We start from the raw sequence: 18,036 nt of genomic DNA on the forward strand, positions 1-18,036 counted from the left end.
CATAACAATATCTTGGGGGGAAGTGCTGATATCAATCAAAGTAATAATGAAAAACTGATTCAAGTATACTAAATAAGAAATCAAGAATGTAAATCAAAGATAAAAAAGCTTCTTTGGATAATCATATTTTGTTTATATGCTATATACTTTTAAAAAACACTAAATTTAAAGCATTTCTCCCTTTGAAGGTATACAGCATTGTCCATGAGGGCTACTTGTCTTTACTGGAACTGTCCTCTCTTTAAGTAGGAATTTCCTCCAAGTTTCCTAAATCTAAGTTGAGCTGAATCTAAGTGATGTCAAGCTAGTGAAGGAGTGCAAGCCAGGCTGAGTGGCTAGATTTAAACAGGGGGATCCTTATCCAGGTTGTGACAGAGGGCAGGTCAGAAGGCCGAGGATCAGCCAAGGTCATGATATCCCCTTCCCCACACCCCTTCAGATAGTGAATATATGAATGATAATTTAAAGGCTAGATATTTTGAAAATAATTATTCTAGCATGTATTCAGTGACATTTTATTAGAAAAGTAATTTCAATATCTTGGCATCTCCCGTAGCTATAAAAATGGAAATACTTGCATTCATGTATATTACTTTCACCTACTCTTGACAGATTTCTGCATAGCACAAAAGAGTTGAAGTTTTGTAATTATTGAATTAATATCATTTAAATTCATGCTATTTTCCCACATTGGTCATATTGGCTGAAAAAGACACAAAACTTTTTTTTTCATTTTGTGATGTACAAAAGCAGATTTATAATATTCTGAGTCATTTCCTCAACTTTCTCTTCTACAATTTTTCATCAGTTCTTAGCTGCATTCTTTTCGCATTTTAACATCTCTTATGTTGCTGCACATATAGATGCATGAGCATGTTAGCTGAAAACTTCTACTAAGACCAAGAAATTGCCATGTCAAAGTCTTTTTGACTTAATGAATTACAATTACATAAGTAAGGTAAATGTGTAGTTTTTAAAAAGCAGTAAAATTTTTGAAACATGGTAGAATCAGTTTTTTCATGTCTCAGCTGGTAGAATATTCCCATGATAGTCTAAGGATTATAGAAATCAACTCAGTAAAAGATACCATGCTTATAATCTCCTTAAAACCTACAAATTACATTAATAAGTATTGCTTAATCTCATCATCTTCACAGCTCTGGAAGGAAAAAGGAACATTGTGTGCAATCCACCTGTCCAGTGAGAAATGGAATCTCATGCAGTCAGTGCTTTGATAACTACTCTTGCTAGGAAGAGTTGAAGCCAGAAATTCTTCAGTGTCAGTTCAGAAAGGAAATGTGTCAGTTATGGACTTTGAGGACTGGAAATTGTCCTCTGTGACCATTGTAATGAAGAATTAGTGATTTCAGAGGGTAGAATCCTTGTTACTACAATGTCTTCACCACACAGTGGTCAACACTGACCCAGGGGTGGGTCAGTAGCTCAAGTATGTGCCAGTCTGCATAACTCCAAGTTTCCATCAGGACAGTGACCTGCTGGACCGGCGGAGACACTGCTTCACCGTGCAGTCCGAGTCTGGGGAGGACCTGTACTTCTCAGTGGAGCTGGACTCTGACCTTGCCCAGTGGGAACGAGCCTTCCAAACAGCAACCTTCCTGGAGGTGGAGCGGATACAGGTGAGGGTCTGTGAAAGCTGAGGACCTGTGACCCCCAGGATGCATGACCCCTCCTTAGAGTTCTGATATAAATTCAAGCAAACGTGAAATTCCAGTTCTGTGAGGCTCAAATGTTCAGTCATTGGCCATTGTTTAAATGAAGTGCAACACGACTCTGAAAGCATTTTAATTTTTCTATAATTTGATCTTTCTAGCCTATTTCCTACCACTCACCAAAAACACATTTCTAATTTTAATTAGAATCTTGCTGTTGTTGTTCAGTCACTCAGTTATATCCGATTCTTTGCAACCCCATGGACTGCAGCACGCCAGGCTTCCCTGTCCATCACCATCTCCTGGAGCTTACTCAAAACTCATGTCCACTGAGTTGGTGATGCCATCCACCCATCTCGTCCTCAGTCGTCCCCTTCTCTTCCTGCCTTCAATCTTTCCCAGCATCAGGGTCTTTTCTAATGAGTTGGCTCTTCACATTAGGTGGCCAAAGTATTGGAGCTTCAGGTTCAGCATCAGTCCTTCCGATGAACACTCAAGACTGATCTCCTTTAAGATGGACTGGATCTCCTTGCAGTCCAAGGGACTCTCAAGAGTCTTCTCCAACACCAAAGTTCAAAAGCATCAATTCTTTGGCACTCAGCCTTCTTTATGGCCAAACTGTGACACCCCTACATGACATCTAAAACAGAAATGTTCTTACTTTAATTAATTGTTTACAAAGCCACTTCCTGGCCTCTAATCACAACCACTTAATTTCCAGCCAGAATGACTTTGTTCACTCATTGAATGAAGCTCATTGTATAGAAGCTCTTTCTTGCTGGAACGCCTTGTCTTCATCACTAACCACCAAAACCACACAGGTGAATTTGAAGCTTTCTCAGAGGTCACACCATGGAGGACGATTTTCCTGACTCCCAGTCTGCCCTGCCGTGTGCCCACCACTGTTCCTCCTCATTGGTCCTATTCAAGCTTGCTCCCCACCCCCTCCAGAATGCAGTATCTCTTTTGTCTTTTTCCTTAGGTCTGCCCACACTCTGCATGAATTGGAGTAATCTGTACTTGTTTTCCTCACACTGAGTTGTAGGTTTCTGGGAGTATTTTATTTCTCTACCAACTTAAGTCAGTGCATTTTGTACTCACACGTAATCAGCAGGTGTTTATTAAACTTTATTTCTTATATGTGAAATGTCTGATGGCAGCAGCACATCATTATTATCTGGGGGTAGTTGCCTGTAACAGTGGACCTGGATGCATACTTTTCCAATTACGTTGAACTGATTTGTGACATGTATTAACTTTTTTCTGACTACAAACTTTTATATTCAACCCATCAAGTCACAACAATATGACTTCACTATCAGGGGAAGAGACAAGGAGGAGACTCATTTATCATTTTTTCATTGCTCAATTAACATTTTCTAATATTTTGCTGATATGCATGTATCAAAAAATGTTACAGTAACTAAGACATGTTGTTTCAATAATCTAGTTGTATAGAACTTCAATTCAGTAAATAGGTTTTTCATATCAAAAGTATAAAGATGAGAAATATCTTAAATATTATTTTATTAATATTTTAAGTATCAACCCCGAGACTATTTTACAGCATTGTAAGAAGTTGTATAGGAGTTGACATTTTTGTTACTTGTTTTTATAGTTTTAGGTTTTCCTTATTATCATTTCCCTGGAATATTGCACTTCACTTGGAAACATATACACGGCAAATTCAACTTGTTGGTTTCAATTTAAGATTTTCAAGTCTCCTAATGTTTAGAAATGAGATAGAGATAAAAATTGTTCTGTTTCCTTCTATTTTACTATTTTTTTAAACTCTGGGCCTCACATTCTATAAGCTGATGTCCTGAGCAATGCATTTTTTTGACTGGCACTTTACATATTCACAATAGGAATTTAAGATGCATATATAAGTGAAAGTAAAATATTTAATGTCTTTTTAGCTTTTGGTTATTTTACACATTTTATAACATCTCCTTGTGTGCTCCACCAGAAATAATCAATGGCCGATTACTGTGGATCTGTTATTTTCAAAATTCAAGCCTGTAAACATATTTACATGAAGAAGTTTATGTGTTTTGCTCGTATGTTCCTGGTATTTCCACCTCAGCTAAAGCTGATAAATAAATGATGCAAAGAGGAGACTCGTGTCCCGCTGTGAAACAGGGGTTCTGTTGTTGTTGCTCAGTCGCTCGGTCGTGTCCGACTCTCTGTGATCCCACGGACTGCAGCACACCAGGCTACTCTGGCCTTCACATCTCCTGGAGTGTGTTCAAACTCATGTCCAGTGAATTGATGAATTATTAAGAATTAATAAATTATTTTTATTTTGAAATCAGTTTTCGTTAAGAGGACTGCATCTTAGCATTTTCTACCTTCTAATCTATTCCTTTTTTTGTGGGGGGTGGTAGGGATTGGGGGCAGGAGGAGAAGGGGACGACAGAGGATGAGATGGCTGGATGGCATCACCGACTAATGAACATGAGTTTGAGTAAACTCCGGGAGTTGGTGATGGACAGGGAGGCCTGGCGTGCTGCGATTCATGGGGTCACAAAGAGTCAGACACGACTGAGCAACTGAACTAAACTGAACTGAATCTATTCCTTTATCTATTTAAATATTTTCTGATTGCCAATGTACTTAGTATTAATGCAAATATCTATATATTTATTTAATAGATAATTAACTGCTGGAGATATTTCTAAACATCCTAATTGTCATTTAAATTAACATCTTAAAATTTAACCATACTTCCTAGAATGACAGTAGAAAATGTAATGAACATCAAAAATTAACATATTTATATTAATCAAAATATGACAATTTATATGAATTACAACTTACATTTCCCTAGTATTCAAAGTACCACAATTAAGCCTAATAAATTTACTATTATTTTTAGTACCTTTATTTGTCCAATTTTTGAAACATTTCCCCAGAGTAAGTGAATAATATTGGTAAGGGATGGATAGTTATTGTTGACTTTACACTAATTCAGTCTGAATTAATAGTCTTTTTAAAATAAGACTTTCAGTGAAGTGTATAACATTCAAATATTGATTTCTCTTGAAGTTATTTATTTGACTTTCATTGCATTTTTTATCCACTATAGACATTTAGCTGTCATCCAAAGGGCATATGAAAAAGAATTTTATTTTTTATGTATCTTCAAATGTTATGTAATAATATATAAAATCGTGCAAATTAATATATAATCATTATATATTATATCATAATTATATTGCATATAATGATCATACATAATATATAACAAATATATAGTCCCTGGAGAAGGGAATGGCAACCCACTGTTGTATACTTGCCTGGAAAATTCCATGGACAGAGAACCCTACAGTCCATGGGATCACAAAGAGTCCAAAACGACCGAGCAGCTCACACTTTCACTTTTTTCACTTTCATATAGTATATAATTTATATGATTATATATTTGTAATATACAAATATATGTTTTATATATATTTATATATAATTAACTGCAAATTTAACTTTCCTAAGAAGGATAATTTTTGCTCTTTTTTAGCTGTAATTCAATTTTATTATGAAATAAACATAGAAATTAAACAATAAATCAAATATTTCCATATGCAAACATACAAGTATATACTCATTATATATGTTTGTTGAGACTATAAATCATAGAATAGAACTTTGAGGGGTTTCAACTTGTATTATCTGTTTTAATATAATTATTATTGAAGTAATGTAATTTAATTCACAATTATGTTCTTAATTAGATAACTTTTAATGTTCTATACTGAAGGTGTTTTCACTTGGCGTGTATTTTTTAAATAATGTCATTTGAAAACAGAAAACAATCATGTATAAATTAGAGAAAATCAGGCAACCTTGGATGCTCCTTAAATTTGATAGTAGTTTTAATAAAGTGACAATGGTTGGATGCAAGCATGGAAGGTGCTCATGTACTAAATAAAATTACACCCCAAAATCAACTTGCATGTGTGTTGAGTCATGTCTGACTCTTTCTAACCCTATGGACTGTAGGCTCCTCTGTCCATGGGATTCTCCAGGCAAGAATACTAGAGTGGGTTGCCATTTCCTCCTCCAGGGGATCTTCCCCATCCAGGAATTCAACCTCCAACCCATGTCTTCTGCATCTCCAGCATTGCAAGTGGATTCTTTACCACTGAGACACCCGGGAAGCCCCAAAATCAACTTACAAGGCCCATTAAGTTTGCTTTTTAATCTGCTTTTTTGAAAAACCGAACTCCAAATGATTAACTTGACATGGTCATAACTTTCCTATGTAAACTGGGCTTAAGCACATAAATATACTGTCTGGTGGAGGCAACTTGATACATTTGACCATTGTTATAGTTGGACAGAGGAGTCTGGTGTGCTGCAGTCCATGGCATCACGAAAGAGTTGGACACAACTTAGCAACTCAACAAAAAAATAGTCAGAATGAGGCTCACTTAATGTATCGATACTTTCATACCCAGTATTATAAACACAAATAGGATATAAGGATTGATAGACGTTTCTCTCTTTCTTCCTCTCTCTCTCTTTCCCCTTTGTTTGTTAATTACAAGTATTTTTCATGATTTGAATATCCCATCCCAGTTTGCAATTAAGTGCAAGTAAAACTGGCCTATAACATAAATATGCATCATTTCATATAATCCCCAAGTTTGTATTTCTTATCTGTTATCCTTTGTATCTCAGTATCTATATTTTACTAGTCTTCCCAAAATATTCATATAAGTAAAATTATAATTTAGTCTGATCTCAGTGTGAACAGTCATTAATTATTGATTTAGAAGAATCAATAAGTTTACACAAATAATAGGCAAGGGTAAATGTCTTTAGGACATAACTTGTACCAGTCGATGAACATACAGAGACTCTTAAGGTCGTGGTGTTCTTGACCTGGTTAGTAAATATGTTTGTGTACCTGAGATCTCTCTCTAATAATATTGATAAAATGACAAGAATTTAATACTTTAACTCACTTTCAGTTTAATAAAAATGCAGTGATATTTAGCTACAGAATATAACAATTTAATGTCATCTTGCCTACACCCAAAAATATGTGTACAGTTTTATTGCCAAGAGAGTGAAGGGCATCAAAATGGCACAAGGTCAAGACAAGGTCACCTGAGGTAGGATGGGAAACTGAACCCCGCATCCCCCAGGCAGATCCACAACCACTCAGCTCGTGCTCTGTTAACATCAGGATGTCAGTCAGACCAGCTTTCTTCTGCAGCTGTTGCTGAAATAAAGTCAGCTGTTGTGTTATTAATCATATCAAGAACTTGTCACAGGCGGTATGACACAGTCTGACAAATGTGGGCTCTTCACCCTAATGTTGGGTCAGTCCCATGAAAGTAACAGTTCTCTGTTCTGTCCAGTGCAAGACATATGCATGCGTGCTGGAGGGGCACCTGATGGGGCTCACGATTGACTTCAGCACCGGCTTCATCTGCTTCGACGCTGCAACCAAGGTAGGTTACCCCGTCAGCTTGAGCATGAGGCGGGCGTCATGCGCTGAGAACAACTGAAACTGCTTCCAACTACTGTCAGCAGGCTGCCTGGTGATCAGGTGTCAAATTTTATTCATAGGAGATAAATTATGCCTCAATCTGCTTATAGAAAAAAGTTTGAATTTTAATAAAACTAATGTTTTGCCACAAAACATCACAACTATATGAAGTGTATGTACTGGAGTGGGTAACCATTCCCTTCTCCAGAGGATCTTCCCAACACAGGGACTGAACCTGAGTCTCCTGCGTTGCAGGCAGATTCTTTACTGTCTGAACCATCAGGAAAGTCCCATATATACATGTATATCTATGTATTATATATAGATGGGCTTCCCTGGGAGGTAAAGAATCCACCTGCAATATGGGAGAGGAGGAGGGCATGGCAACCCACTCCAGTATTCTTGTCTGGAGAATTCCCATGAACAGAGGAGCCTGACAGGCTACAGACAATACGGTCGCAAAGAGTCAGACACAACTGAGCAACTAAGCAGAACACATATATATAATCTCACTGTCTCACAGTGAAGGGAAATTTTCTTCTTCCAGAATAATTTTTTTAAACAAAGTATTCTTTTATATTTTTCTGTGTTCACATCTCCAATATCAAAAATGGGGAAACTTTTTTTTTTTTTAGCTTTATAGGTAGTGGGCTTCCCTGGGGGCTCAGATGGTAAAGAATCCACCTGCAATGCGGGAGACCTGGGTTTGATCCCTGGGTTGGGAAGATCCCCTGGAGGAGGGCATGGCAACCCACTCCAGTATTCTTGCCTGGAGAAATCACATAGACAGAGGAGCCTGGTGACTACAGTCTATGGGAACGCAAAGAGTCGGACAGGACTGAGTGACTAAGCACACAGCACAGGTAGTATGTTAGAATTACAGGATGGAGGCTCACTGGTCCTCAGCAAAGGGAGTTCAAGGCAGCCTGGAAGCATGTAACTAAATCAGTTCAATTCAGCACGGAAAGACCACTCATCCCAAGGTAACTTGTTATATGTTGCTGATTTAATGAACGCCTTTACATTTGAATCAATTTCTAGGAATAAAGATTTCTTTGAATTGCAGGATTTTTAAATCATACTTTGGCAGGAAAAAAAGGAAAATGATTGACTTGTAGTAATAAAGTTCATAGCTAAGCTTAGAAATCAAATTAGTCAAATTGAAGAATAGCACTGCCTCAAAAATCAAATGTCTTAGGGCTCATGTGTTAATTTAGCAGTTATTTAATAAAGTGTTTAGTCTCTGTCAGTGGAGCAGCCTTCAGAAAACCTGGAGGAGAATAAAGCAGTGGTGGCTTATTACGTTGTCAGGTATATTGACTTAGATGTAGCCATCTCAGTAAACTCATTTCATGTTCTCCCCAGAGCTGTTGCTCTCCATTAAGCTGGCAAAGGTGTGTGCATATGCTACAAAGAAATCACTGGCAAAGGGCTGATTTCTACAGAGAATTGCTAATATGAGTCATAAATGTGGCTGAATTTCATCACGTTGCCAGAAAAAAAAAGTGACGACCAACAATAAACAACACGAAAACAACCCCCCAAGGATCCAAGAAATTTATACCAGCAAAACCAAAATTTTCTGCCAGTCTTTATTATGCCGACAGCATGTAAACTTACTCAAAGTAAGATTATTATGTTATAAATAACAGCACACCACATCCAGCAGCATGTGGAAACATGCAAGAGCCTCTTTTTCCATGTATATCTTGATTATTCTAAAATTTACATGGATATGTTTACTGTAAATACTCTGTGTAATCAGTGTCCCTTGTCATGATGTGGGGATTTGTGGAACTCCGAGAAGCTAGGAGCCATGCCGTGCAGGGCCACACAAGACGGACAGGTCATAGTGAAGAGTTCCATGACTTTAAGCTATTGCAAAACAACCCACAGGTCTACATTTTAGAAGGACTTTTTCTGTTTGTTTGTTTGTTTGTTTTTTCTTTTCTTTTAAGAGAGTCCAAATAAACTGTCAAAGTGATCATCTGTTTAAACCTCTATAAATGTTCCATTTATTTGATGGAAATACTGATACATACAAACATTATATAGGGATAATAATGTAGAGTCCATGTGAGGGGAAACAAATTAAAACATTTGATCAGGATGTTTCATTCAGTCTTAGACCCCTGGCCCAATGCTGCTGAGTTTCTGTTCTGTTGACTCCAGCTGAGATACGCACCTGGCTTCCTCAGGATGCATTCGGAGCCCCTGAGCACCGCAGGTCCACCCTAGAGCTTGTTGTCCATCTTGTTCTGACTCCACTGCATTCCACTCTCCATTATCAAAAGGAATCTAAATTGTGTCTGTGCCCGGGCCTCTTCCTCAACAACTCCCCCTAAATAAATCTGAAGGTGCACCCTGGCCAATGCAGGCAGTCCTTCTCATTTGAATTCCTGCAGCATCGGCCAGGCCTGCCTTCTCCTTGTGCTTGTTACACACTCTTTTTATGCGACTCTGTGCCTTGACAGTTGAGAGACACAAGGTACTCAGAAAACAGTACCCCCCCCCAAGACGCCTGCAGTCTCATGAACGGGACTGGTCTGGAACTGGGGGCCCTCGGTGGTCTGGGAGTGTCCCCTGCCTCTTTGTCCCCTCTCCCACCATTGCCAGATGAATGATGTTGCTAAGATGCCTCCTCGTAGTCACTCACTCGGGTGTCCTTTCACCTTGACGAAGATGTGGGTCTGGTTGTTAGCTTGTGCTGCAAGAGGAAGTTCTGTAGAGTAATCAGTTGAAAATCACCTTGTCGCTACTATGGAAAAAAAACAAAGAAATGGATGATAGGTGTTTTTGCCAATTCCCTGGCATGGCTTTTATTTCATGGTTATCTAAAATGAGATATTCAAATTAATTTATTCACATATATATTTAAATGATTATTTCGTGGAAACCAATGTTGCTTTGGGAAATTAAAGGATATACTGATTACTAAATTGTAGCCTTTGATAAGCATATTTTAGTTTACTTTTTAATGCTGGGATATATAGGACTAACTCAGTATGATTACTTTTACCAGTTAAAAGAGCAGTCTCTCTATTTGAATACAGAGATGAGCTGCACTGACTCACCTGTGTTTTTTTGTTTTTTTCTTTTCTCATTAGGCGGTACTTTGGAGGTATAAGTTTTCTCAGCTGAAAGGTTCCTCAGACGACGGCAAGAGTAAAATTAAATTTTTGTTTCAGAATCCAGATACTAAACAGATTGAAGCAAAGGTAAACCCAAATTCATCACACAAACCACCTCCAACTGAATTCATGCCATTAAGAGACAGAAGGGAGAAAATTTAGGAGATCCGCAAGTGCAAAAACACATATTTTTTGTTAACCTTGGAGTAGCTCTCATGACCAAAGAAATAGATTCGCTTTAAAATTTTAATGACAAATTTTCACTGAAACACGTACTTGAGAATAAATTACACACAACGTTTCATTTCTTAGTTTTAATTTTTGTGAACTGTATTTCTGTCACACTAAAATCATATTCTGGGAACTGAAACATTTTCTTGGTGGTTTCACATTCTAAATAATAATTTATAAAAGATATTCTGATTTGATCACTATTTATCCCCTCTTTGGATGTGAATGAGTGTATGTGTGTACTCAGTCAGTCGTGTCTTCTGCGTGATCTCACGGACTGTAGCCTGCCAGGCTCCTGTCCATGGGATTCTCCAGGCAAGAATACTGGAGTGGGTTGCCATTCCCTCCTTCAGCGGAGCTTCCCAACCCAGGGATCAAATCCACTCCTCTTAAATCTCCTGCATTGACAGGCAGGTTCTTTGCTACTAGCGCCACCTGGGAAACCTTTGGATATGAATACCAGTTCCTAAAAAATATTTTTTAAATCAATTCATGTTTTCTGCATGTTATTCTGTTAAATAAAATGAATAAATGAATGATTTTTTGCTTTGCTCCCTGTAGACTTTCAGTATTCTGAAATATATCAGAAAGATTCACTACTTTTATGTTTATGATTATGTATTTGTAGATATTCAAAATCTGAAGGACTTCCTTTGCCCTACCGTGAAATTCACCCCAACAGTCTTTGGGTTAGAATGAGTTATAAATATATTATTTCAGTGGGGAAGAGAGAATAAATAATGAATACCTAAGTGAAAAATGAATTCTATGGAAATGAAAACTCAGATATAAATTTTCAACTCTGACTTAAAATCACCATAATTCAGTTACATCCCAGTACTTATTAAGTCCGGGGGAGGTTTGGCTGACATTCAGAGTCTTCAAAGGACAGACCCTTCCTGACTCCCGTCCCGGCTCCTGCCGCCCTGCTCTGTGCAGACCAGAGGCTCTCCGCTCCTTTTAACAAGACAGCTTCCTTCTCGCGGCTGCTCCTGCTTTTGTCTGGACTCCTCCCTCCGTCTGCTCGGCTCTGACACTGTCAGAGCGCCCACCCCGGCCCTGTGATTGTCCCTAGACTCCTCTCAGCACCTGCTCCTGGGCTCTGAGGGGGCTGTGGAGTGACTCCTCTCTGCCAGCTTCTGGCCCTCTGTTTCCCACATCTGTCTCCAGTCAGTGTGGACGGAGACCTGGGTACCATCACCCTCTCCCTCCTGACTCCCATGTCCTCACCCGGCCCCGCTCGGGTCCTAAATGCAGACCTGTCTGTGGGCACCCCCACCCCGTCCCCCCGGCTGCCGTGGGTGGACCATTGCTCTATGTCATCACACACACTGCTCTTCCAATCGCTTCTTGGTGTCACTATGAGAACGAATCTCTACTCTCCAAAAGGATCTACCTTTAGCTTTTGGCGGATTTTCCACGTTGACACTCAGGACCCATCTTAACATGATGAGTGCTGTCAGTTCTGTGTTCTTCGGGCAAACGTGGAATGTCAGCCGCTAGTTAATACGTTTAATTTGATAAACTCCTTCTCTTCTGATATTTTTAATGCGCTAACCAATCCTGAGTCCACAGCATGAAGCAAAAAAGATAAAGGCAGTGAAATGACTACTAACTACTGTATTTAGACTTCATTAATGTAGCTCACATACCTACTGCTTCCTTAACTATTCTATTTATTAGTCTGCCAGCTTCGAAATGCTACTTTTTATGGTTAGCATGTTTTAGATAATACTTCATAAATTCATTTAATAAGAAATAGTTTCAGAAGCTATTTATTGAACTTAGTAGTGTTATGTCCGACTCTTTGTGATCCCATTGACTATAACCCACCAGGCTCCTCAGTCCATAGGATTCCCCAGCAAGAACACTGGAGTAAGTTGCCATGCCCTCCGCCAGCGGTTCTTCCCAACCCAGGGATCAAAGCCGGGTGTCTTGCATTGCAGGCAGATTTTTTGCCGTCTGAGCCACCAGGTACTCCTCCTTAAATTTAGAGGCAGTAATTTTTGAGTAGTGAAAAGAGAAGTTTCAAAGCCAATGAGACAGTCTGACCATTGGTGAATTGCCAGACTTCTTCAAAGTCACCACCTCCTTCTATAAAATGAGGAAGAAAAAGACCTCCATGGGTGATACTGAAAATACCAAATTAATCATGGACACTGTTTTAAAACCAGCCAATTAGAACAGCGACCAGCTCTATAGAATCATTTAGCCATTCTGGTGTGCATTGCTTCTGCCAATACCACAGAGTTCATATAGTATTAAAACTAGTACAGTTGCTATTTTGTAACCTTTATCACGGTAACTTGTGAGCAGTAATCAGAAGCTCCTTCATAGGAGGAAAGCGGGAAGAATGCCAGCACGTATCACGTCACAGAACTTATAAACTGATGTCACTTGAGAATTCAGCCTTTCCTCACTTTTTCTAAATGAGGGAAGAGGCAACACAATACAGTGGAAAGAAAATTAAGATCAAGTAACTTTAAGTACCTGATGCAAAGAGTCATTGGAAAAGACTCTGATGCTGAAAAGATTGAAGGCAGGAGAAGAAAGGGGCGACAGAGGATGAGATGATTGGATGGCATCACTGACTCAGTGGACATCAGGTTGAGCAAACTCTGGGAGATGGTAAAGGGCAGGGAAGCCTGGTGTGCTGCAGTCCATGAGGGTCACAAAGAGTTGGACACGACTTAGTGACTGAACAATAACTTGAGTAAAACTCTCCTCTTTACCATTTCTCAGCTACATGACCTGGGCAAGTCACCAAATTGTGACTGCTGCCTTGCAGGAAAAATGTAAGGAATAAATACCCATGGTACCTGACATATGGAAGACGATAAATCACTCAGGAATGATTTCATCTTAAAAGAATGTAGCATAAACATAGAGAAAGTATTAAAAAATAGCAGTTGTTATTACTAGAAGACCAGTTAGTAAAGGTGATTACTTATATATGTAAACTGTCCTGTCCACATTTAAGAAATTCAAATGTATAACCATAATCCAAGTTTGTGTCACTTATCAAATTCCTTGGACAATTAATTTATATTAATTTTTAAAATTGTAATGGGGTAAGAGGAACCCCAAGTCAGGGACAGAGACTTCTCCCACATATTATACGATATATGTGCCCTTACTTTATGTCTGTTGTAACACTGACATCTACCCCATGTGGTCATTATTCACCACTGTGCCTTCTCCACTAGATCAAGAATGTGTAAGTGTGAGGAATGTGTCTTATAACCCAGCATTCCTAAGGCTTAACCTGATACTTCCCTGGGAACAGGCGAGTCATAACTGTCTCTGTTTCATTTAATTTAATATCTCCTGGTCCGTTATTTATTCACTGTGTAGACGTGAGAGTTTATTTCTCTGGAATAAATGCCTAGGAGGGCAGTTGCTCAGTCATATGGAAAATGTTCATTTAGTTTTAAAGAAAACGCCAAATCACTGTGCAGAGTAGCTGTGACATTTTGCATTCCCTCCATCAATATACCAGAAACTCAGTCTCCCTACAGCCTCCCCAGCATTTGGAATGGTCACTACCCTTCTTTTCAGGAGTTCTCATTATAGTGTTCTTGCCTGGAGACTCCCAGGGACGGGAGAGCCTGGTGGGCTGCCGTCTATGGGGTCGCATGGAGTCAGACACTACTGAGGCGACTTAGCAGCAGCAGCAGCAGCATAGTTTTAATTTTTATTCCCTAATGACTAGCACTGATTTTTTTTTTTGGAGGAGAGTAGGTTTCCAAAATCACTGCACATGGTGACTGCAGCCATGAAATTAAAAGACACTTGCTCCTTTGAAGAAATTCTATGACCAACCTAGACAGCATATGAAAAAGCAGAGACATTACTTTGCTGACAAAGGTCCATCTGGTCAAAACTATGGTCTTTCCAGTAGTCATGTATGGATGTGAGAGTTGGCCTATAAAGAAAGCTGGACGCTGAAGAATTGATGCTTTCTAACTGTGATGTTGGAGAAGACTCTTGAGAGTCACTTGGACTTCAAGGAGATCAAATAAGTCAATCACAAAAGAAATCAACCCTGAATATTCATTGGAAGGACTAATGCTGAAGTTGAACTTCAATACTTTGGCCACCTGGTACAAAGAATTGACTTATGGGAAAAGACTGATGCTGGGAAAGATTGAAGGCAGGAGGAGAAGGGGATGGGATGGTTGGGTGGTATCACTGATTCAGTGGGCATGAGTTTGAGCAAGCTCTGGGAGTTGATGATGGATAGGGAAGCCTGGCGTTCTGCAGTCCATGAGGTCGCAAACAGTCGGACATGACTGAGCAACTGAACTGAACTGAATGACTAGCAGTGATGAACAACTTCTTATGTGACTATTTTCTAAGTAATTATGTCCCCTTTGGTGAAACATCTCTTCCTGCTTTTTGCCTGTTTTCAAATTGTATTTTGTGATCTGTTTTACTTAGAGTTTTATGAGTTATTATATACTGGATTGGCCAAGAAGTTCGGAAAAAACCCAAGCAAACTTCTTGGCCAATTCAATAATTTTTATACAAGGGTTTGTTAGATGTAATGTTTGCAAATATTTTCTTCCAGTTTGTAATTTGTGTTTCATCTTCTTCACAGTGTATCGTGTATCTTGCAGAGAAATTTAAAGATTTTTAGAAATCAAATTATCAGTTCTTTCTCTTAGAAATAATGATTTTAGTGTCATGTAAAAAAATTCTTCAGCACATCACAAGGGCCAAAGGTTTTCTCTTATGCCATTTTCAAAATGTTTTATAGGCTTGCCATCAACAGTTAAATATGTGATACATCTGAGTCTAGTTTTTTCCTATAAGTTGTGGGGTTTGACTGACCTTCTGTTTTGCCTGTGGTTATCCGGTTACAACACCACCATTTGTTGTAAAGACCACTCTTCCTCTGTTGAATTATTTTAGCAGCTTCATCGGAAAATCACCTGGTCCTACCTCTGTGGCACTACTGCTTGGTTCATTTTTGCATCTGTTACTTTGCTAGTATTGTCCATTCTTCGACAAAGTAGCTAAATGACGATCCTTGAAATGGATGGTTCTGTCCACTTTATGGTTATCTTTCAGAATTGCTTTAGTTGTCCTCATTTCCTTGTGTTTCCATGGACGTTTCAGAATTATCCTCTTTATATCAATGCATAATCTCAGAGGCACTTCTGGAGGGAGGGCATGACAGATATCAATTTCAGGAGAATTGACATCTTGACTATGCTGCTTTCTTAACGCAATGAAGACAGACTATTCTATTTTTTTGGACTTTTGATTTATTTCTTCAGTATTGTGTAGTTTTCATTATATAGATCCTATGCATATTTTGTTAAAGTTAGATAAACTATTTATTCTTTTTTTTTTGAGGGGATATAAACATCTTAAAATTTTTCATTTTCCAAATATTAATGCTAATATGTAGCAATATAATTAACATTTATATATTTACATTGCATCCTGAAACCTGTATATATATATATATATATATATATATATATATATACACACACACACACACAAACACACATATATACGTATTATTAGTTCTAGCTCTTTTGTTTCTATTTATGCTTTTTAAAATTCTTCCAGTTTATTTACATAGATTACTAAGGCATATGGAAATAAGGAAAGATATTTCTTTTTTCAGATTCATATAGCATTGCTATCTTTTTCTTGCCTACAATTTTAAATGATGTATTGAATACCAGTAAAGAGTGTGGACATTCTTCATTTGTTCCTTATTTTAGGGAAAATCATCTAGCTTTTCACCAAGTGAGTGAGTGAAAGTCACTCAGTCGTATCTGACTCTTTGCGACCCCATGGACTGTATAGTCCATGGAATTCTCCAGGCCACAATACTGGAGTGGGTAGTCTTTCCCTTCTCCAGGGCATCTTCCCAACCCAGGGATCAAACCCAGGTCTCCCGCATCGCAGGTGGACTCTTTACCAGTTGAGGCAGTGTTCTAATAAAATTATTTTCTCAGGTTGAGCTAGGTCCCATATTTTTCTAAAGGTTTTATTATGAGTGATTATCAATTAATATGACAATGTCAGTTTTCTTATTTGGCTTCTTAATGCAACAGAATTTATTAACGGATTTTCAGATACTGACCCTGTCTTACAACTGGAATAAACCCTACTTAATAATGATGTGGAATTTCTTACATATGTGGCTGAATTTTATTTGTCAAAATTTTAAGTATTTTTGCTTTTACATCTTCGAGAGTTACTGGTCTGTAGGGGCTTTTTTTGTTGTTTTTTGTTTGGTTGACTGGTTGGTTTGGTACTGTCTTTGCCTACTTTTGGTATTGGAACAAGCTGTCTTTATAAAATGAGTTGAAAATGTTCCTCCTCTTTTTTTATTTTCTGGAAGATATTGTATACCATTGTTGTTGACTCTTCCCTAAAAGTTTAGTAAAGTTCTCTGGTAGAACCACATTAGTCAGGAGATTTTATTTTGAGGATTTTTTAAACTATGAATTCAACTTGCTTAGTAGATAACTATTCAAATTATCTATTCCTATCAGATGATTTGTGGTAATTTTTACTTTCCAAGGTCTTCATCAATTTTATTTAAGCTGTCAAATTAATATTTATAGACTTTTTCATAGTATTTCCTTATTGTCACTTTGAAGTCTGCAGGTTCTGTAATAGCATCCCTAATTCATCCCTGATGTTAATAATTGGTGCCTTCTTTCTATTTATCTGTCAGTCTTGTTAGAGACTATCCAAAGAACTAATAGTTCTCCTTTATTTCCTCAGTTGAGCTCTGTAATACTTGATGAATTCTGCCCTCACCTTTATTATTTACTTCTCTTTGGTTGCTTTGGTTTTATATTGCTTTTCTTTTTCTGATTTCACAAGGTGGAATTTTTAAATTGTTGACTCAAAACTTTTTTGTTGCTAATATAAAAATTTAATTCCAGAATTTCCTTCTTAGGACTGCATTCTACAAATTTTGATATATTGTATTTCTATTTTTATTCAACTCAGTGTATTTTTAATTTCCCTCAAGACTTCCTCTTTAATAGATGGATTTTCTTTTAGGAAGTGTGATGTTTATGTTCTATGTATCTGGAGACTTTTGTTATATTTCTAGAATTGATTACTAGTATGATACAGTTAGTCAGAGAATATATTCTATATGATTTCACTTCATTTTTCTCTTACCTTATGTCAGATACTCTACTTGAATAAGACAAAATAGACTTTAAAATACTGTTCAAAATATAGAGAAAGTTATATAATGAAAAAAGGGTCAATTCAACAAAAAGTTATAATAATTATCAGTATATATGTACTAACATCAGAGCACCTAATGTATAAAAATATTGACATATCTGAAGAGAATAATTGACAGAAATGCAATCATAGTAAGAAACTTCAAAGACATTACTTTGCTGACAAAGGTTCATCTAGTTAAAGCTATGTTTTTTCCAGTAGTGCTGTATGGATGTGAGAGTTGGACCATAAAGAAGGCTGAGTGCCAGAGAACTGATGCTTTTCAATTATG

The 18,036-nt window shown here is 37.8% G+C and overlaps 1 protein-coding gene across 1 annotated transcript in view; it reads left to right on the forward strand.

Annotated features, from left to right (window-relative positions):
- The window catches only part of SNTG1 (syntrophin gamma 1), a 381,189-nt gene that overhangs the window by 353,040 nt on the left and 10,113 nt on the right, over positions 1–18,036 (forward strand). Inside the window, exons 16-18 of the mRNA XM_043484136.1 lie at positions 1,485–1,637; positions 7,037–7,129; positions 10,275–10,385. Of these exons, the coding sequence (XP_043340071.1) occupies positions 1,485–1,637; positions 7,037–7,129; positions 10,275–10,385 (357 nt within the window). The remainder of the gene's footprint in view (positions 1–1,484; positions 1,638–7,036; positions 7,130–10,274; positions 10,386–18,036) is intronic.

Source organism: Cervus canadensis, chromosome 12, assembly GCF_019320065.1.
Source record: "Cervus canadensis isolate Bull #8, Minnesota chromosome 12, ASM1932006v1, whole genome shotgun sequence".
Classification (NCBI taxonomy): domain Eukaryota; kingdom Metazoa; phylum Chordata; class Mammalia; order Artiodactyla; family Cervidae; genus Cervus; species Cervus canadensis.